The sequence below is a fragment of the Leptonotus elevatus genome, chromosome 16 (assembly GCF_054856555.1).
Source record: "Leptonotus elevatus isolate MCC_2025b chromosome 16, RoL_Lele_1.0, whole genome shotgun sequence".
NCBI lineage: Eukaryota > Metazoa > Chordata > Actinopteri > Syngnathiformes > Syngnathidae > Leptonotus > Leptonotus elevatus.
The window spans coordinates 19,803,159-19,822,954 of record NC_141254.1 but is presented as its reverse complement, the minus strand read 5'-3'; the positions used below and the strand labels follow the sequence as shown (position 1 = coordinate 19,822,954).

General features: G+C 46.3%; 4 protein-coding genes across 8 annotated transcripts; all 4 read right to left on the bottom strand.

Moving 5' to 3' along the window:
* Positions 1-12: 12 nt before the first annotated feature.
* txndc15 (thioredoxin domain containing 15) lies at positions 13-1,987 on the bottom strand. The gene is made up of 6 exons (XM_086099103.1): positions 1,796-1,987; positions 1,110-1,396; positions 910-1,047; positions 686-849; positions 367-497; positions 13-280 (listed from the first exon to the last, which is right to left on the bottom strand). Exons 1-6 carry the CDS (start codon positions 1,887-1,889, stop codon positions 84-86), a joined length of 1,011 nt encoding a protein of 336 aa, XP_085955229.1. The 5' UTR covers positions 1,890-1,987; the 3' UTR covers positions 13-83.
* A 449-nt stretch (positions 1,988-2,436) lies between these two features.
* On the bottom strand, positions 2,437-6,724 carry c16h5orf24 (chromosome 16 C5orf24 homolog). Its single transcript, XM_086098515.1, has 2 exons — positions 6,210-6,724; positions 2,437-5,157 (listed from the first exon to the last, which is right to left on the bottom strand). Exon 2 carries the CDS (start codon positions 5,152-5,154, stop codon positions 4,534-4,536), a length of 621 nt encoding a protein of 206 aa, XP_085954641.1. The 5' UTR covers positions 5,155-5,157; positions 6,210-6,724; the 3' UTR covers positions 2,437-4,533.
* Positions 6,725-6,875: 151 nt separating this feature from the next.
* On the bottom strand, positions 6,876-15,760 carry ddx46 (DEAD (Asp-Glu-Ala-Asp) box polypeptide 46). Of its 5 annotated transcripts, none has more exons than XM_086098510.1 (23): positions 15,623-15,760; positions 15,248-15,418; positions 14,750-14,872; positions 14,589-14,676; positions 14,294-14,465; positions 13,953-14,224; positions 13,565-13,672; positions 13,313-13,478; positions 13,103-13,223; positions 12,802-12,977; positions 12,570-12,691; positions 12,418-12,496; positions 11,291-11,373; positions 11,055-11,219; positions 9,886-10,048; positions 9,612-9,805; positions 9,367-9,504; positions 9,153-9,302; positions 8,600-8,827; positions 8,191-8,409; positions 7,910-8,054; positions 7,244-7,317; positions 6,876-7,167 (listed from the first exon to the last, which is right to left on the bottom strand). In XM_086098510.1, the coding sequence occupies exons 1-23, from the start codon at positions 15,649-15,651 to the stop codon at positions 7,120-7,122; spliced, it is 3,234 nt and encodes a 1,077-aa protein (XP_085954636.1). In that variant the 5' UTR covers positions 15,652-15,760; the 3' UTR covers positions 6,876-7,119. The 5 variants fall into 5 exon arrangements, with proteins under 5 accessions (XP_085954636.1, XP_085954637.1, XP_085954638.1 ...); XM_086098511.1 differs by having other exon boundaries at positions 13,565-13,669; XM_086098512.1 differs by having other exon boundaries at positions 14,294-14,462.
* Positions 15,761-17,230: 1,470 nt separating this feature from the next.
* camlg (calcium modulating ligand) lies at positions 17,231-19,793 on the bottom strand. The gene is made up of 4 exons (XM_086097902.1): positions 19,450-19,793; positions 18,508-18,941; positions 18,364-18,429; positions 17,231-17,936 (listed from the first exon to the last, which is right to left on the bottom strand). Exons 1-4 carry the CDS (start codon positions 19,613-19,615, stop codon positions 17,706-17,708), a joined length of 897 nt encoding a protein of 298 aa, XP_085954028.1. The 5' UTR covers positions 19,616-19,793; the 3' UTR covers positions 17,231-17,705.
* Positions 19,794-19,796: the final 3 nt, after the last annotated feature.

The window sequence follows — 19,796 nt, the reverse complement described above, 5'->3', positions numbered from 1 at the left end:
TGAGGCCTCACGCATTTGCCAACGTCGCCTGAACACAGCGCCCTTTAATACAAATGTTCTTGACGAAAGCCGTTCCATTTGCGTCAGTCCTGATGTTCGTGCTCGTGTCCGGGAACGAGCCAGCGGATGCTGTCGGCGCGAAGGATCCCGTAGGCGGTGAATCCGGCGATGAAGAGCACGGAGAAGACCAGCAGCCAGTCGACGCTGCTGACCGGCACGCCGGCCAGGGGACCCAGGCGGTCGGCGGCCGTCACGTTCCTCTCCGGCCCCGCCTCCAATCCTTGGAAAAAACAAGCGCGCGCGTGCCGGCGGCGGGTGTGATTACTTTCCACGCAACTTTTGGACGTGCGCGCGTTGGCTATTCACCCGTCTGGTTGGTGACGAAGGAGGCCAGCGTGTCCAGGGTTCGCTCGGTGTGGTTGAAGCGAGCCATGGGTTTGGCTCCTTGGAAGAGGAGGATGTTGGGCACCGCCACCGTCCCAAATCGTGTGGACAGACTAACAAAAGAAGTCTTTTCAGTATGCTGTCATATTATTTATTATTATTATTCTCATCATCAACTGAACATGCGCGGTGGTCATTTTGTGACACTACCACCGCCCGCAGGATGCGAGTGGAACTACACTGACTGCAAGCTGACTTCTCGTGGACACTGAACCCACGCGGCGGACTCAGTGACGGTTACCTGCTGTGCTGCGAGGCGTCCAGGGCCAGGAAGTGCACGGCGGGAAAGACCCGAGGCAGGGCGTTGAAGTGCGGCGCCAGGCCGGCCGAGAACTGGCACCAGGCCGTGAAGAACAGCACCACGGAGCACTCGCTGCCGTTGACGTTCAAGAAGTCCATCAGGTCCTGAGGGGAACGCCGACGTCACTCTTCATCTCCCGAGCGTGCGGTCAAGGTGTGTCTCACCTGTGATGCATTAAGGACGTTGACGGCCAAGGTGTCCACGTCGCTGCCGTTCCTCTGCTCGCAGTTGACTTTGAAGGTCTTGGCGGCCTCGCCCATCTTCTCCTCGGCCGAGTGGGCGTGGACCATGTCCAACGTCACCTAAGCCACCGCAATGTTCACAACGGGTCCACGGCCACAGCCAAACGAATGTGTCCTCTTACCCGCTGGGACGTCTCAGCGCCGTCCTCCTCGGCGCCGGCGCCGGGACACTCTCCGCCGTCGTCGCAAGGCGGCGAGAAGCCCGACTGGAAGTCTTTGACGTTCTTGGGGAAGAGCGACTCCATGTCGGACGGGTGGATGGGGGCCTCGCTGCCCATCAAGGCGTCGGCCATCTCGGCCGTCTTGAACTGACGCTTGAGGAACCTCGGGTCCTCGCCCTCTGCAAATTCAGGGACGTCCTCGGAGTGCGACGTCACTTCCTCTTCCGACAGCGTGGGCTCATCATGCTCTGGGAAAGAAAACGCGTTAGAAAATTATCAGGATCGTTATCAGGCTCCTGCAAAGCTTGCCAACCTATCAAAGCAAGTACAAATCAAATTGTCATAAATTCCCATTGAAATTAAAATCCAGCCTTCATTTAACAACGTCGTCATTATTGTGTTTGCATTATATTTGTAGAAAGGAGGGCTTTAGCTCTATCCGGCGTACCTAATGTTGTGGCCAGTGACGACAGATTGCTAAAAGTGTTACATGTTAACGTACATTACAACTCACGTCGTAATAAATAACCTGTAAAAAAACAAAAACAAAAACAACAACATCTTTATGGAGAAACGCGAACTGGAAATTGCCATTCGAAGAATCATGTTTTGCTAACAGGGCAACTGCTAAGCTAGCCGTCACTTACCTTGTGATGTCACCGGCCAAAAGCCCAACACGAAAATTAATAATAAGACAGAAGTCAGCTTAAGATTTGTCCAAGCAAACCGCGACATGTTCATGAAAATAATAAAAGTTGTGTCTTGCTACTTTCAAGGCATGATTGAGTCGGTGCATCGAACAAAGTCCGTGGGATCGAAGGCTATTTAATAAAGCGGAACCAACGTTAGGAGCTTAATGGCGGACGGCTTAAACTGTGACACCGTCTCTCGAATGATTTATTTAACAAAATGATGAAACAAATGATCAAATATGATATAAATGTGTTTTAACAATATTACACAACATTCTGGAGAAGAAAAACATAAAAGCTAAAATTATAAAACTCTAATGTAATTATTACAATTACATTCTGATGTTATTATTTTATTACATGTAAATAACAGAAATACGTTCTAAAATAATTGCAAGCAATTTACGGAACATACGTTTTTACCCTTACACTTGATCTTAAATCAATAATTTTGTGATTTATTATTCAAACATTTTTAATCATACAAATAATCCAACGCACTATTGCTAAATATTTACCCCCCCCCCCCCCCCAAAAAAAGCATAAACAATATAAAAGGCAGTGAAATGCGTTGCAAACGGTGAGAAAACCCCAAATCTTTCACCTTTTTCTTTATTACACAACTCTTGGACATTCCACAACAACCATGCAGGATTAAAATGAACAACGATATATACAAAGTTGTTTTTTGTTGTTTTGTTTCACAAGTATCACATTTGTAACACCTTTCTCACTTAACCTAGTAGACATTATTTACAAGTCTTGTACTAATGACGGCAGAAACAGAAAATTACTTCAAACCAAACAGTCCATTCGTGTCAACATTTCAGTACAAAATCATGTCCTTCATAACCAAAATGTGTTTATTTTTAAGTTTAGGCGCATTATATTAAATGTATGAAAACATACATGTTTATTGTTATAGCATATACACAAGTGCATCTGAATAAATTAGAAGATACTTACTAGAACTGCCACAATATATGAATATACGCAATATGGACACCATATATAAAAAAAAAAACAATCAAATTTGGGGAGTTGAGTGCTCAGTGTTTTACAGTTGTAGCTGAAAAGTGCATTGATGACCGCGGTTCTCCTTTCCCACATGGAGGACATCACAGTAACGATGCCACAGTAACAATTTTTTTTGTTTTTTTCATAACGCAATATAATTGGAGAGTGAATGCTGAACCGAAATAGTGCAAAGTGAAAAAGTAGTGAAACTAGTTCTGGAAAAGTGAAATGGATGCATCGATTCACCACACAGAAATTAATATTTCCTTCTTTTTGTTGTATATCATTTTGGTGGTTATAAACTAAAGCTAACAAAAAATGCCAAGTTTACCGTCTCAAGAAAATTGAATAAGATATTTTTAAAGATCAAAAAAGAACTTGAAATCAGGTAAAGTCATTTTTCCTAAAATATACGAACGAGCTTTACCTTTTCAATTGAACTTTTTTCAAACCATGCTCTAATTGATTAAGATGCACTTGAATTGATGAATGAATTGTTGTGGCTTTAACTTGATAACCGTTCATGTTCAGATGACATAATCAACATCTTCCCAAATGTTACATACACTAAAAAAAAGAGGAAGGAAAAAGAAAGAAAAATCAATCTCAGGTGAAGAACATTCACAATGAGTTTTACAGCCAATTTATTAGGTGCCTCGTTAGCTAATATCATGACAGGTGAGCGTAACAATCAAATGTAGATTTAACGGGACTGTGCTCTTTAAGTGCTTTTTGTTCTTATTTTTATGCTAAAACATCTCATGCTGAAGTTAATGACGTCCTTCCTATTCTTTGGTCCAGGCAAGCCACACACACGCGCGCATTATACATTTATCAAAACACTAGTAGAAGAAGAATATTGATACTAAAAACATGAGCTAGTAGAAAAGGTATGACAGAATAATACACGTGACAAGATTATTGCACCAAATGGAACCTTTTTGAAGTGCTCAGCAACACAAAAGCGTTTTGCACTTTCAATTTCAAATGTCATCGTGTCTGCATTGAGCTTTGCTGGGGGGGGGGGGGGGGTACTGTAAATATGAATCATGTTAGAATTGAAATAACTATTGCCGATGCTCGATATGGGTTAAACAAATTTGCTCTGCCAACTGGAAGCGAAGATGGCAAAAACACGATTCGTTATTATTCGGCTTCAAGTTTTCCGCATCAGCGTGAAGTCGGCGAGTCGCTTGAACGCGTAATGTCGATCTGTGAGGACAATTCAATAAAACACATTCCAGCTTGAGCACGCGGCAGGACGGCGCTGCCTGCCTGCAAACTGACGGCTGAGGAGAAAAAGATTCAAAGGAAAATGTACTATCAATATAAATAAATTCATAATGTACATTGCTTTTCTGACTATATACAGTAATTCCCTAAAAGTGCTGGATTGTCTTCACCCCCCCACCCCCAAAAAAGAAGCGCTACATGTAGCCACGCCTCCCTGTCACGTCATGCAAACTTGGCGAAGCTCCGCACTGACGGATTCCCTTTTTTCAAAATTGCCATTTAGGTGTCCTAAATTGTTGAATGCAACATTGCACAAATGTCCTCAATTCTCCAACAGGAGTGTAAAGAAATATTGTTTGTGTGATCTAGAAAAGAGATGCCCAGACGGCTGGTTTTGTTGAGTTGAGTTTTTTCAAGTCCATCATTTGAAAAGCGCGCTTCGCTCACTCGGCGTCGGTCTTGTCCTTGCACGAGGCTTCACAGAGGATCTCTTTGTGCGCCAGCGGGTACGGGAAGGCGGCCCCGCTGCACGTCCCGCCGTACGGCAGTTTGTTGAGTCGAGAGAGGCCCTTGATGCTTCCGGGGGGCCGCCCGGGGCTCACCTTGTAGCCCGCCGCCCTGGTGGTGCCCAGAGGCCTCCCAGGGCTGGTTTTGAACCCGGCGGCGCGGGTGGTACCCAACGGGCGCCCCGTGCTGGTCCGGTAGCCAGCCAGCTTGGTGGTGCCCAGCGGGCGCCCGCGTCGTCCTGTCTTCCCGGCGCCTTTGCTCTTCTTCTTACCGTTATCCGCCGCCGCTGCCGCCGGGTCGCCGCTTTTGGCGGCGGGGAGCTGGGCAGGCCCCAGGACTTCCTGCCGGGGGCACGCCATGGGCTTGAGCCCGGGGCCGAGCGGCGCCATGGAGGCCAGCGTCATTTGGACGGACGAAGGCGGCGGAGGAGGCGGGTAGAACTTGTTGGGCTGCGTGGGGCACAGGTCAAAGTGCGCGGCGGGGTGGTGGGCATCGTCGGCCAAGCACGACGGCCGGGCGTTCATGCAGAAGTCGCTGCTCGTCACCTGCCGCATCATCTTCTGCGTGGGGGGGCATAGATGATGAGACGGGAATGATTGATTGAATTTTTTTCAGCGATTGAGAATTCCGTCAACCGTGAGGATTGTTTGTCTAAATCATTCACGTTGTCATTTTGAAGCAATGTGGATTTCACTACAAGTAGAGGGCGCCATCCAGTTGCCAAAACAGGTTGCAGAAGAAAGCAAATAAAAGGGAAACTAAAACATTTGTGTGATATTTTCTTTAAAAAACAAAATCAAACATATCTGTTGAAAAAAGTGGCTCATATTACTCACCAATGTCCCCAGGGATCAATCAACTCCAATGATCTCAATGCAGTGTTTTGTGGATTATTTAAGATCGTCACTTGAAGACATTCATTACACACTCTTTGCACTGTACATAGGCCTACTGTACAACTAACATATGACATAGTCATATTAATGTTCACAGCCTGAAGACGCTCATGTTGGCATTCCATGCCTTACCTTACACACTACTGTCTATGTTGAAATTATATATCAATATGTCATCAAGACTGTCTTTCAAAATGTACAGTATGTACGAGCTAGGAACCGAATGTGACTTTTTTTTGTGGTATGCAGTGAGATTTCTCGAATAGAAAATACAGTATGCGCCACAATTAAAAAGAAAAAGAAAAAGTTTGTCAACATTCGGACGGCAGCACAAAAACAAAACAAAAAAAACATCCTTTTTCTTTACGTTTTGTGCGAGCACTTTCGACATTATCCAGACATAATAGGCTTCTTGACAACTTTAGCCGCAACATAAACAAGCTTGAGTGAGCGTGTGTGCACAGTGCAGCTGTTAATACTTATTTGTAGTGTGTGGGTGACATTCATTCACAAAAAATGATTTAAAAAAAAAAAATCAACACCGCTCTCTCGCGTACGCTTGTGGCATCTTTTTGTGACGAAACGGCGAGTAGCGCACAATGGTTCTTTTTTCAATAGGCGTTAGCATCGATGCTAATATTTAATAGCGGGTATATAAATAATAAAACAAGCACCGCGTTGACAATTAGCACTTGTTTAAAGGCTGAGATTGTTACCTTGGCTTAATGGTCGTTTGGCGTCGGCGGGGAAGGAGTTAAGGAGGGGGGGAAAAGAACGATCTTTTTCATCCCTCAGAGCGCAAACGAGTCCATTTTCCCCCTTCACTACACGGCTTTCTTTTGGACTCTTCTCGGGGGGGTGGGGGGGTCAGTCACCGCATCGTGCGGCTTTCTTTTCAAAGGCCCAGACGTGAAATATAGCTTTTTTTTAAAAATGGGGGGGTCTTAGATTCTATTTTTCATCTCCTGGCTCCACGGCTTGAGATGAGAAAAGCAGCCATTTGCCATTAAGAATTAATAAGCGGCGAGAGTGATGTCAAGTGCGCATGCGCACAACGGAGACCCTCGGAAGAAGCCTTTCCTGCCTTGCCGCCCCCTCTTCACCCCACAGTCGATGCAATTTCATTTGCGCTTAAATGCCGTTTTTTTACGTCAAATGTTAACATTTATGAACACCAATTGCCCCCAAACAAACCTTTTTGTTCATTTGTGATCCTATATTTATCCATTGTAATCGCAAACAGAGCTTTGAACGCCAAAATGAACCCAATTGCAGGATCCCACCACTGATGAATAATATACAAAGTAGACTATTAAATAATGCAAAATGCAGTCTGCATTGCAGCCACATACATTAATACAAATGGGGGGGAAAACAACACATCACGTCCTCACCAACATTATGATTTATTTAGGGAGGGAAAATTTAAAAACATCCTTTCTCAAATGATGATTGTGGGGGGTTTATAAAAAAAAAGAAAAAAGGTGACGCTCATGGGAAACCTGTGAAAGGGTTCAGTAATTAACAGCATTGAAAAACCTACAAAAATGTAGGCGGGGAAGAAAGCATTGTTTAAAAACGAAAAAACAACAAAAATATTCTTTGACGACAAGCAAGTCTCCTCGTTTACAACACTTTGTATCGTCCTTTGCTGGTCGGCTGGTAGGAGTTTTGCTGCAAAAGAAAATAGTTTTTAATGAATAAATGTTAAAAACAACAACAACGAACAATCAATTAAAACGTTACTTACTAATCTGATGAGCTCTTCCTTGATAAGACGCGTGATCTCTGTTTTGGCTTTCGTCACAGCCAGCTCATTAGCGCCTACAAATAATCAACAATTTACAATCAACATCGTCTCAGACATATTCAAGGTATAATTCTGATTTTAATGAAACACATTTCCCTCCCGGGCTTGTAGAAAAAGCAACACAATGACATTATTCCAAATAAGTTGTATTTTTTGTTCCCCTCTTGGATTTGCTTGATTTCTCATGATACCAAACAAGCTTTCAAACCCTTCCCTATTTATTTATTTTTTTTAAAGAAAAATACATCTTTCATTTTTAACAGAAGTCGCAATCTTGCAAGGACAAAAAACATAAAAGTACCAGGCTCCTTTCTCGTCCTCCTCATAACAAGGAGAAATGATTACACTCAAGCCATCAGTTTCTAAGCATTCAAGTCTTCTGTTGCATTTTGGGAAAATAGTTCCTCGAGGAGTTGCTACCAAATCAGTCATTCCTCAGCTGCGCGTTTAGTGCACATCAGCGGGGACGTGCTTGAAACGACGGCAAACCACAAAAACAACAACGAAAATAGCGTCTGCTTTTAATCCCTGTAAGAGTTCAACTGGAATTAACCAATAACACGGACGAGTTGGCCGACGCTGCTAAAGGACAGACGGCGCACGTACTTTCAATGGCCAAGTAGATCTTGCGCTCGCCCTCCTTGGGCTCTTTGCCTGGAGGGAAGTAAGTTCCTCTGATTGTGATGGCAGCCTCCGAGTACTCGCCAATCCTCTGCAGGGCTTCCTTGGACGTCACCTTCCACCTCGCCGTCTGCGTGACAGCACAATCGGCGGGCGCATTATGAAAAGGGGCAAAATATGACGACCTAAGAAATCTTTTGCGAGCTGCGCAAGTCTGCAAACGAAAAGCTCCCCAAATTGAAGGAGTAGAGGCGCGCCCGCCCGACCTGCGGGAAGTCGTTGATCTCCAGCTCCTCCTCGTAGCGCTTGACCGTCTCGGACTGCTCGGCCGCTTGCCGCTCCTCCTCCAGCTTCTCCACCGGCGTGTAGTTGAGCTTGGCGTTGATCTTCTCGGCCAGCTGCTCGGCGATGGTCTTGGCCGACACGGACGGCGTCATGATGGTGCCGCCGCGCAGGATGGCGTTGGTGGCCTGCTGCATCACGTCCTGGAAAACGGAGGGCGCAGACTGGCTGAGCTCAGGGAATGCAAATCGCTGCGATTGGCGAAATCTCTCTCGAGACACGTCAACACAGTATTTATTCAAACAAACACAAATCGCTTATGCCAACATAAAAAGTAATAAATAAAAAATAAAAAGAAATAAATAAATAAAAAGGCCAAGTTCCTCAACATACCTGAGCTTCGGCTCCCAAGTTCTTCTGGGCGTTGATCTTGAGAGCCAGCCGCTTGGCCATCTCCAGTTTCTGGATGTTTCCGGCAGACGTGGGTCCAAGCCCCGCAAGCCCGCTCACCGAGCCCGTCGAAGAGCCCCCCGAGCCCCCCGAGCCCGCCGCCGCTCCGGGAGCCGTCAGGTCCTTCACGCGCTTCTTGGAGTTGAACATGCTCTCGATCTGCTCCTCAATCTGAAAGGAGATCAAAATATTAGGTACAGCAGAAACAACAAGCAACGTCGTCGGCATGTTGATACACACATCTTATCTTAACCAATATTGAAATGAGGAGGAAATAACTTCACATTTGCGACAACGACAGTGTGAGGTTAACTTCAAGGCGGAGAATGTTTTTCCAGGAATGTCAGACTTCAATGTGCCTCCATATTTAATCTTGACTTTGGAAATCTTACTTTGATTGCAAAGGGAGGGAGAAGGCCCCCTTAACACCCCCGCCCCCCACGTCGTCAGCATGTATGCCCCCCCCCCCTTCAAAGTACACATTTGAGTTCCTCACATCCAGCGCTCCGTCCTCGTCGTCAGAATCTTGCAGTCCCAGCGCCGCCTTCTGCAGCTTCTTCCTCTCGTTGGCCAGCGCGTGTTCAGTCTCGTCGAACTTGAAGCCTTTGCCCGAGAAGCCGCTGCTGCTCTTGATGGTCTTGCCCTCCTGCGACGGCAAACAAAGCGAATGAAGCAGGTGCGAGGATCCTGCTTTTCCCGCTCTGTCTTACCGCTTTCTGCTGGTCTTTGAAGGAAGCCCACAGCTGTTCCAGATCGGCGGGGACGGGAGACCCGGACAGCTCCAAGGCTTTGATGATGTCGCCGGCGTATCGCACCTGGTCCTCCGTGATGAAGGTGTAGGCGAATCCCTGCAGCCAATGAGATGACATTTGAAACTACACTCAAGGCAATTTGTAACGGTTGCATTTTTTGCGCTCTTTCTGGAACCCGGTCAATGGCTGAAGAGGAAACGAACCTTGTTGCCCGCTCGGCCCGTGCGCCCGGCCCTGTGCACGTAATCCTCGTAGTGGTTGGGGCAGTTGTAGTTGACCACCAGGATGAGCTGCTTGACATCCAGGCCTCGCGCCGCCACCGACGTGGCCACCATCAGGCGGCAGGCGCCGTTCTTGAAGTCGTTGATGACGCTGTCTCGGTCGTACTGGTCGATGCCTGCCGGGGACGACCGCAAAATGAGGCGGGAGCAAAGAGCGCAGGGCGGGAAGGTCGGCAGAGGCGGTCGCAGTCGGGACCTCCGTGGAGGGACATGCAGGGGTACGAGGCCTTCATCAGTTCTTTGAGGAGGCCGTCGGCGTGCTCCTGCTTGTCCACGAAGATGATGACCGAACCCTTCTCCTGATAGTGGCCCAGGATCTCCAGCAGCTTCAGGAACTTCTTGTCCTCTTCAATCACCAGCTGCAGGGAGAGAAAAAAAATCGAAAAAATCCAGTATTTATCACCGACTAACGCCTAAATGTGTACCAATTAATATTTGTTATTAATTTGTGACCTATTAAATCATTTAATGACCTTATCAAACTCATTACCTGGCCCGTGGCGGCAAGAAGGTTGTGGCCATCGAACCTGTACAACGTGGTCTCATTCATGAAATACCAAACAAAAGAAGCAAGCAACCTTTGTGCTCGTCTTAATTAATTAAAGGTAGTCTCAGCGTTAGTTCTTAACATAGTCAATCATCTCGTTTTTATTTAGCCACCTTTTAGTCGACTACAAGTCGAGGGTCTTTATTTTAGTCCAAGAAAACATAATTTCATTCGTCTGCTTTTAGTCAGCAAAAACTCTCACCGTTTTACCCTGCATATTTTTTGCCAGAGAATAATGTTGAACATTTCAGATCTAAAACAATTTCACATCAAATTCTTGACACATAATTACAGTAGATCAACAAGTGGCTACTACGGCTCCTTGCTATGAGCTAATAAGTTAGCCAGCAATAGTTAGCAATCAGATGAACATTCTTGTTGGAACATTCTTGTCGTTGGCTTCATGTTACGTTATAACTATAATTGCCTTTTTTCTTTTTTTACCGTTCGCCGTGAATCCACCATGTGTTTGTGCACGTTGCACTCGCTAGCTGCAGGTTTGAAAGGGAGTGCGTCACATACATGACAGTGTCACAGTGACAAGATTTCACAAAATCATCTCGTTTTTGTTCATGAACTAAAATGTCCATAGATTTTAGTCCAGTTTTTATGAAGCGAAGTAGTACATTTTCTATATCTCGTCTTCATTCGTCGACGGAAATGCATACTGATTTAGTCCCCTTATTGTTGCTCAATGAGGGCTTTCGTCTCGTCGAGTTTGAGTCCGGTGAAAAATGTGAGTTGCCGAAATCATTTTGCTTTAGTTGCGCTTGACGAAACGAAGACTACTCTGTGCTCATCGCGTCCTGGAAACTCACCACGTGCTGCTCCACGTCCGAGCAGACCACACTGCGTCCGCCCACCTGGATCTCCAGCGGCTTGGCCAGGATCCTCCGAGCCAGCGCCTCCATGGCTCGGGGGAAGGTGGCGGAGAACATCACCGTCTGCCGGTCAGGACGAACGTTGTCCACGATGCGCATGACCTTGGGGCGGCAATCACATGCTCTCAAATTGTCGCAGATTAAGCACGTTCGACTGCCCGCGCGGTGCCCACCTGCGGCTCGAAGCCCATGTCGAACATCCTGTCCGCCTCGTCCAGCACCACGTACGTAGCCCTGCGCAGGTTGGTGACGCGACCTGCACGTCGTCAAGGTAGAGAAACATCAGCCAAGTCTCACTAATTCTGCAGAACATCATCAACTTATGCGCCGTGGACTACTTTAAGGTGGCAAGTTTTTAATGTGGCTCATTTTTGTCTATCTGGGTCAGGTCTTGCGTACCATCTTGGCGAGGGACCTGTAAAAGTCAGAAAACAGCCTCAAGATACAAAACAAGAGCTGGAGCCCCATTCGAGCATTATCTGACCGTACGTACGCCTTCGCACCTAAAGAAGGGGAAAAAACATATTGCAGATTACCTCGCATGTGTGGAAGCCACAGATCCACTCTTCAATTAGACACACACGTGCAATACAGCGACACTCGGGAGACACGTTTACGCTGATCTCGGGCTGACGAAAGGCCCCGAGTGCACGTACCTGCTTTTGCCCTGATCGTCAGGAAACGCATCACAGGCTTGTTGAGAGCACTCATCTCAAAAAGTCTTCAAATCATGTCAAGAGTTTAGTAAGGAGGTTCTGACGTGATCAAATATCATGACGTGCAAGTCGACTAATCAAAAAGGCATGGAATGGGTTTCGTGTGCGCGTTTGTTCCATCATTTACGGTAATCAGGTCACAGGCTGTTGGTTGACGCTTGGAAGCGACCAATTTCCTCTTAAATTACTCAAGTGCAGAGGACAAGGCTTTTAATTGGATACATGTCTTTTTATAATTATATATATATAATTGATACCCTTATATACAAATTTATTGCACCCCCCACCCAATGAAACATACATTACAACAAAATATGTATTGTAAACATCACAGTAAGTAAACAAATGTCCTTGGGTCTATTGAAAGGTGCCCTATAAAATGTATAAATAAATAATGCGTACATAAAGTAACCTCAACAACTTGCCTATTTTTGGCGTGAACTGATTTTTCTTGAGTGTTACCGTATATGACTAACACAAAGTCGCCTCACTAAACCTGGCTCCAAAAATCGAACTAAATAAATAAATAGATGAAATCAAACGCTCGTGGTACTCGTCAACAACCAAAACATGCGAGCACTCACCACTGTTGGCGCCCAACATGTCAATCATTCTCCCCGGCGTGCAGACGATGATCTCGGCTCCTCGCTTCAGCTCGGCAATCTGGCAGGAAAGTTACCGGCAATTCATTCATGCGTCAATCTTTTGCCAGTGGATTTGTCGATCCAACGTTTACCTGCTCGCTGATGCCCGTGCCTCCGTACACGCACACCACTCGGAGTCCCAGTGACCTGGAGAACTTCTTGCACTCCTTGGTGATCTGCAGGGCCAACTCTCTGGTGGGCGTCATGATCATGGCTGAGGGAGAACGACCACACAGCAGATTTCCTCCCTCCGTTTTCTATACAGCTTGTCCCCCCCCCACTACAATTCCAATGCGGACAACAACAAGAAGGTGCGCCTCTCACAGATGGGCCCCTCGGACTCCTCGAGTGGCCTCTGGTCCATGATGTGTCTGAACATGGGCAGGAGGAAGGCGATGGTTTTGCCGCTGCCCGTCTTGGCGATGCCGATGAGGTCTCGGCCCGACATGATGGCGGGGATGGCCTGGGCCTGGATGGGGGTGGGCTTCTCGTAGCTCTGCCTATAATGGGTGACACGAGTTAAAACACTCCAGTCCCGTAGGTGGCGGTAGCGCATTTATAATAACTTTGGTGTTGGGTTCTGTAACCAAATGATTCGATTGATATTTTCAGCATCGATACTGACTTCTTGAGGGCATTGAGGATCTTCATGGACACGCCGCACTGCACCCAGGTCTTGATGGGCTTGGGACAGCCTTTCCCCTTCACCGTGATTCCCTCCAGTTCTATCCGGTATGCGTTCACCTCTGGGGCACATCACCAATGTGTTAACAAACGGGAAGACATGTTTGTTCTGCTGCGAAAACTTAAAATGGACGTTCTGCCACGCACGAACCCTCGGGGGACATCCTGGCCAAATCGGGCACCTCCACGTAGAAGTTCTTGCGGTAGGGTTCGTACTCTATCTTGCCGTGGTCAACGGGCTCCAGGATCTTCCGCTGCTTGGTCTGGAAGCCCGTCAGCGCCGTCTGCAAGTCAACTTCCTCCTCCTCCGATGAGTACTGCGTCACACATTGGAGATATGAATTAGCTTTGTTTAAAAAAATAATAATAACAAATCCCCGCCACCGGGAAAATGTCCCTTTACCTCCATCGCATCCTGGTCGTTCTCCATCAGCTCGCCCTTCTTCTTGTGAGTGTGAGATCCTTTTTTGGTTTTAACCACTGTCACCACTTTGGTTATCGTTGCCCCCTTCTGGTGATAATCATAACAATAATTAAATAATACCTCTCAAACCCAAAGGTCTGACTTCCTGTTCAATTTGCAGCATGGGCACTTCAGACTTTCCAATGCATCCTGTTATCAAACCTCATTGAGTGTCAATCGTGCTGAATTTTCAATTGGAAGGTATGTGCCCAAAATGGCGGGCTGCTCCAAAACAAAATGGCTGACTTCCTGTTCAATTTGCCTAATGGGTCCTGCTAAGCTCGAACTGCAGACGGCCTGACATTTTTCGACGTCTCATTCCACCCACCTTGTCGTTTCCTTTAACACCGCCCATGTTGAACTTCTTCACCTCCTGCTTCACCTCCTCCATGTATGCGTCCAGCGGGTCGATGTCATCCTCGTCGTCCTGCTTCTCCACAGTGGCGTCCGGGTCCTTCTCGCCTTCGTCCATCTCCTCCTCCTTGGCCTCGCCCTCCTTGGCCTCGCCCTCCTGGGCCTCCCCTTTTCCTTCACCTTCCTCCTCGTCATCGTCGTCCTCGTCGTCCGCCTCCATCGGGTTGGGCATGTCCTCATCATCGTCTGTAACGAGGACATCCGCGTCACGACTCGCTTAAGTGTGACACCTGCGTTTGTGTCGCGTGCGCTCACCCTCGTCGTCTTCGAGGCTCCACTTTTTGCCCTGCTTCATCTCCTCCAGCTCCTTCTTGATCTCGCCGATGTTCTCGATGGCCTTCTTGCGCTGCTCCTCGCGCCACTTCTCCACACGCTCCTTCCGCTTCCTCATCTCCTCCTCCAGCTTGTTCTGGTCAAAGTCTTGCTGCTAGGGGTACAAATTAGGCCGGGTTTGCCACACTTTGTTTTCAGGACTGGTTTACAAAGATTTGAATCTTTTTTGTGCGACTGCCGTAGCCACTTTTTCACATTTTTCATATTTATCACTTACATCCTCGACTTTCTCCTCTTCCTTTTCCTCCTTAACTTTCTTCTTCTCCGATACAAGATCTAGGTTTTCTTTCTCTTTGCTTTTTGCCCTGCAAAGGGGGAAACAAAATTAGATCTTAGCGGAGTATTAAGTCAATATTTTGGGTGGGAAAGAACGCTGACTTTTCATCAGTTTTCCTGCTCTTGCTGGGGCTGGCCGAGCGTGACCTCCTGGCTCGGCCCCTGCTGCTTGACCTCTTGCGGTCTCGGCTTCTGGACCGTCTCCTCTCCCTGCTCCTGGAGCGTCTGCACGGAAGAGGAATGAAGACCCTTTATGGAAAGTACTCAGCCCAGACAAGGTCATCCGAAATCAAACGTCTTTTTCGACCTTGCTTTGTGCAGGCACGTCGGAACAGGAAGGGGCCATCCCCAAAATGTTCCCACAAAGTTGTAAATATCTCAAGTCCACAAACTGTTCTTCCGCATGCCGCGAATGGCCAGGCAACATGTTAAACTAGAATGGGTCGCCACTTAAATTCATATGGGAGTCAAGGCAGTTGTGCAAACAAGGTAATATCATATATGTGACTTAACTCGGCCCGTTAACATGTATGAAGAGATGATCAGGTGACTGGAAAATCCACACGTCATTCATTTGCAGGTGGCTTTTTTTGGACTGACCTGGCTCGCTTTCTGTCTCGGGATCGGGAGCGAGACCTGCGCCTGTCTCGGCTCCGCGATCTCTCCCTCCGGCTTCGGTCCCGGTCGTCCTTCTTGGAGCGTTTGTCTGGAGAGCGACTCCTCGAGCGGCTACCGGACCGCCGCGGAGACGCCGAGCGCTTCCTGTAATGTCTACACAACAACACAAGAGTGGTTTAATCGCGAACATTAAGACGTGAACTGGGTTCATATGGGAGCGAATCTTGGCGGGCATTGTTTTGTTGATGTGAAACGGCGTAGTTAGCTAGCATGCTAAGGTTAGCTTTTATCTCGTTAAAAAGGGGCGCGGTACATTTTTAAAACATTTAATACAAAAAGATAAAAAATTAAACACACTTTCGGACGTACCGCGACTCGCGACCCATTGCGATGTCGCTAAGTTAGTCGTGAAACAAGTCCAATGAGTTTCCAACTAATGCTTGACGTTGCCCGTGCGGCGCTTTCACGGAGGACGACTGCTTCCGTTAAATCTCGTGACGTCGCCAAAGTGCGACACCTGTTTTGGAAATGTGGCGCTGAGTGCAGGTGCGCCACCAAGAGGTGGGAGGTATGTCTTCATTGACTTACACAGTACTGTACTGTAAAAAATATATATAATTTTTACACATGTCATTTTTTTTAATAAATTGGTAAAATTATTATCATTTCATTCATAATGATGCAGTAAATTAGCATGAATGATTTTGTTCAAATTAAGTATTTTATATTATATACAAACATCTAGTAATCGTATTAAGTTGCTCAATTAAGATCCCTGTTGTATTTGATACATTTAGCTGTTTTGTTATCTATTGTGAAGTAAAATAAACCCTTTTACATATACTTAACAATAGTTATTTTAGCAATATTATATAAAGTCCCAAATAAGTAATAGAAAATTGCAAGCTTTTATCATTTCATTACACAATTGGCTAATTAAAAATAAAAATTTCATTGAGTATTTTCACAAAACTATATTACATTGAGAATGCGAAATAAATGATGGTACTTTTTTTTTTAAATTGGCAATAATTATAAATCAACTGAACAAGTCATAACTTATTTCATTCATATACACGCACACATATATATATATATATATATATATATATATATACATATACATATATATTTATTTATTTTTTACAGAAAAACACAAATAGTAATAATTCTTCTGGCTCTTTTAGATTAGAAGTTTGTATTAAGTGTAAAGGATAGAACACAGGTACGTATGTAACATTAAAATATGACAAATCCGAAACTAAAAGAAGACAACATTGAGATTTATTTGGCTGGACTATTTTAATGTTTGCTCACATATAGGCATTTTGAATTTCCAAGCGCAAAATGCAGTATTAAGTAAATCCGACTGTTGTCTGGACAAAACACGCACGTTGTTTACATGTCAGAAATGGTCACAATAATAAATGAATGGGCAAGATAGTCAAAAGAGAGGCATAGGCGAGTATATAGAAAACACGGAAGGCGGAAGAGTGACACAAAAGCGGAAAAGCAGGCTGGTACCTTGACTTACGAGGTTGAATTCCTCCCGAGACCAAGCTCATAGCTCAAATGACTCCAATTGATTTGAGGTGAATAGAAATGCCATTGCAGTGGAGCCCCGCTGTTCCGGGCCCACCCGCTGTTCACGGGCCCACCCGCTGTTCACGGGCCCACCCGCTGTTCCGGGCCCACCCGCTGTTCCGGGCCCACCTGCTGTTCCGGGCCCACCCGCAGTGATGGACAAATGATGCTTCATGAAGCACTTGTGATGGGTTTTTCCTCCTCTAGATGGCATTGTTAGTTTAAAGATGCAGTGGAAATGCACTAGTATTATTCTTTAAAGAAAGTAAACCAAAAAAAAAGATCACAATGAAGCTTCATTTTCCCGTCACTACCGGCCGCGCCCACTGAAAATACACGTATTGCCATCTTGCAGTGCAAAAGCGTAGGAAAAAAACTGTGGCTGGCAGCGGCTCCTTGTGTTTATTTTGTTAGCCTGCAAGCATAATTACATGTCTCTTTTTTTTTAAACTCAAGTTTTACAATAAAAATAAATAAATACTCGCAGAAAGTTTTTTCCAAAATCTTTCGAAAATGACAGGCAACTTCACGATTAGGCCAACGATTTTGTACATATGCGTTTTGACCGTCCTGTTGAATAAAGTGCATCAGCGACCGCGGCTCTCCTTGCCCACATGCAAGGGCATTACAGTAACACAACTACTGTGTCCCCCCCCCCCTCACTTCCCTCAAGTGACGCGCGCTTGCGACTCAAAATATGGCTTGCAAAATCTACCAAACAACAGCTTGTAACTAGAAAAATGTGTACGTTGTGGCGCTCGCAAGTCAAGGTACAAATGCGTTCCCACATTATTCCCCTCACAATCTTCATCATCGTGTCCAGGAGGAGGAGGGGGGGACTGCCGGCGGGGCTCGGTCACTGCGGCGTCGCCACGGAAGGAGTCCCTCCGTCGGGCTCGCCGGCCTCGGAGCCGGCGAGCAGCAGGACTTGATGCGTGAGGACGAAAGTGAAGAAGTAAGCGCAGAGGTCGGCGAAGACGTCCCCCATGCGCCGGTACGTGTCCATGGAGCGGTTGATGACCTCGGCGGGGATGCCCGACAGCAGCAAGGCGGCGGTCAGCACCGTGTTCTGCGCCTTCTTCTCCACCTGCAAAATTGGTAAAAGAAGAAAGAAAGAAATACACATAAGTGAAAATAAATCTTACGGTAATGAAACTGCGAAAGTGTTGTCCACTGTTTTTATCTTTCGGGTTCATTTTTTTATACATTTCTTTCAGTATTGCTGTACACAGAAAATGAAGGCCAGTTGCTTAAGAATCGTAGTTTACTTTATTACGCAATACTTAGTGACCTTTGTTTTTGTTTTTTTTATTGTCATCATTTTACCAATATTCCATATATTAAAAACCAAAAGTGATAACAATTCAGCATTCTTGAAAAAAATGAAATCTAATAAAAGGTAACAAACTTTTAAATGACTTAAGTCCAAATGAAAAAAACCCGACATTGAATATTCCAAACGTTTTGTTTTTCTTTCAGCAGCAGTAGATCGTAAATTGTGCATACAAACTCACCTTGGGAAAGTATTTGGACAAGCCCATAAAGGCCAATTCCAGCGTCAGAAATGGAGCAAAGATGGACTGAAATGACCAAAGGAGAAATGAAAGCGTCACTTCGGTGCTAAAATGCGTCCAAATGAATCAAACGCGACGACTCACCAGATACTTGCAGACAAACACTCTGACGAAAAGAGCGAGGAGGACGCTGCAGAGCAGCCTGAAGGCGGAGAAGGGGTCAAACTCCTCGCCGTCCGCCTCGCTGTCCTGCGCCGGCTTCTCATTGGCCAGCTGGCCCCGCAGCTTCATGGCGTCGTCAAAGCGAGAAAGGTAGTGGTGGAGGCCGCTGGGGTCGTCCCCCGCCGCCAGCTCCGCCTTGGACCTCTGCCGCACGCCTCGGAGGTGGCTGTCCGCCATTGCCGCGTCGTCGGGCGGCAGCGGGGAGTCCCTCCTCTCTGGAGTGGCGCCGAGGGACAGACCGCCCGAGTCCGGAAGGAAGGGGGACGGTCTAGGGGAGGGTTGCGAGGATGACCACGCCTCCGGCCGGTCCAGGTCGAGGTGGAAGCGGGGTTCGGGTGGACGCCGTGGCGACCCTCCTGGATAGAAGCGATAACAATCAATACATTTTAAAACGTTTTTTTAAAAAAGCGTTCAATGTGTTTCATGAATAATAATAATAACCTAATTAAACATAAATGTCAAAAACAGAAAACCGGTGAGTTTTTCAGCCCCCCAAAAAAATGAAAAAAATCTGCTAATTTACGAACGCCGACCCACAAACTGTCACATGATGATGATGATGATGATGATCCGACATCATCCGGGTACTTTCTATGTGACATCATTATCTGCCTTTTTTGTTTGGCCAAAAGAAGGGCTTTTGCGTGACCCGCAAACGAGTCTTTTGAATAAAAATATAGACACCAACAAGTACAAATAGCTAATTTGCTGTTATTACTATTATTAACGCTAATTCGATTTCAGAAGGGGCCTTTTTTCTTTGTGACGTCACGACGACGTCGCCCAATAATTAGGTGCGCGCAGATCCAAGCGAGTTAGTGGCCCAAATCTGTCCAAATACAAGCTGTAAACAAATCAACATACCGTTATTGTCAGCCTCGTTCTTGGCATAGCCTACAATTCTGTTCATCCTGTCCTCGGAATTCATGAGCAGCTTCCTCCTGCGGATCTCCGCTCGCCTCTGCGCCGTCGACAATGCCGAGCCCGCAGCCGTCGTTTTACCGTCGACGATGCCCTCCGCACGGTCCATGTTTACAAAAGAATGAGCTCGCGTCTACCAATACGAAATAAAACTACGAAAAATATCATTCAAGTAGCTACATGTGTGGCGATAACCCAGTGGAGCGGACAACGCGGCCAAACAACATCACGCTCAACACGGAATGGACGGTCGCAGGTGTCGCGCGGTGATGACGTTGTTCTGGTCATAG

Coding starts and splice junctions, on each gene's coding strand:
- txndc15 (XM_086099103.1), bottom strand. CDS start 1,889: ATGAACATGTCGCGGTTTGCTTGGACAAATCTTAAGCTGACTTCTGTC. Junction 1,048..1,109: donor GCGCTGAGACGTCCCAGCGG/GTAAGAGGACAC, acceptor GCGGTGGCTTAG/GTGACGTTGGACATGGTCCA. Junction 850..909: donor ACGTCCTTAATGCATCACAG/GTGAGACACACC, acceptor CGTTCCCCTCAG/GACCTGATGGACTTCTTGAA.
- c16h5orf24 (XM_086098515.1), bottom strand. CDS start 5,154: ATGATGCGGCAGGTGACGAGCAGCGACTTCTGCATGAACGCCCGGCCG.
- ddx46 (XM_086098510.1), bottom strand. CDS start 15,651: ATGGGTCGCGAGTCGCGGTACGTCCGAAA. Junction 14,677..14,749: donor AGCAGGAAAACTGATGAAAA/GTCAGCGTTCTT, acceptor CCCCCTTTGCAG/GGCAAAAAGCAAAGAGAAAG. Junction 12,692..12,801: donor GGAGTCCGAGGGGCCCATCT/GTGAGAGGCGCA, acceptor GTTCTCCCTCAG/CCATGATCATGACGCCCACC.
- camlg (XM_086097902.1), bottom strand. CDS start 19,615: ATGGACCGTGCGGAGGGCATCGTCGACGGTAAAACGACGGCTGCGGGC. Junction 18,430..18,507: donor TGTTTGTCTGCAAGTATCTG/GTGAGTCGTCGC, acceptor TGGTCATTTCAG/TCCATCTTTGCTCCATTTCT. Junction 17,937..18,363: donor TGTCCAAATACTTTCCCAAG/GTGAGTTTGTAT, acceptor CCAATTTTGCAG/GTGGAGAAGAAGGCGCAGAA.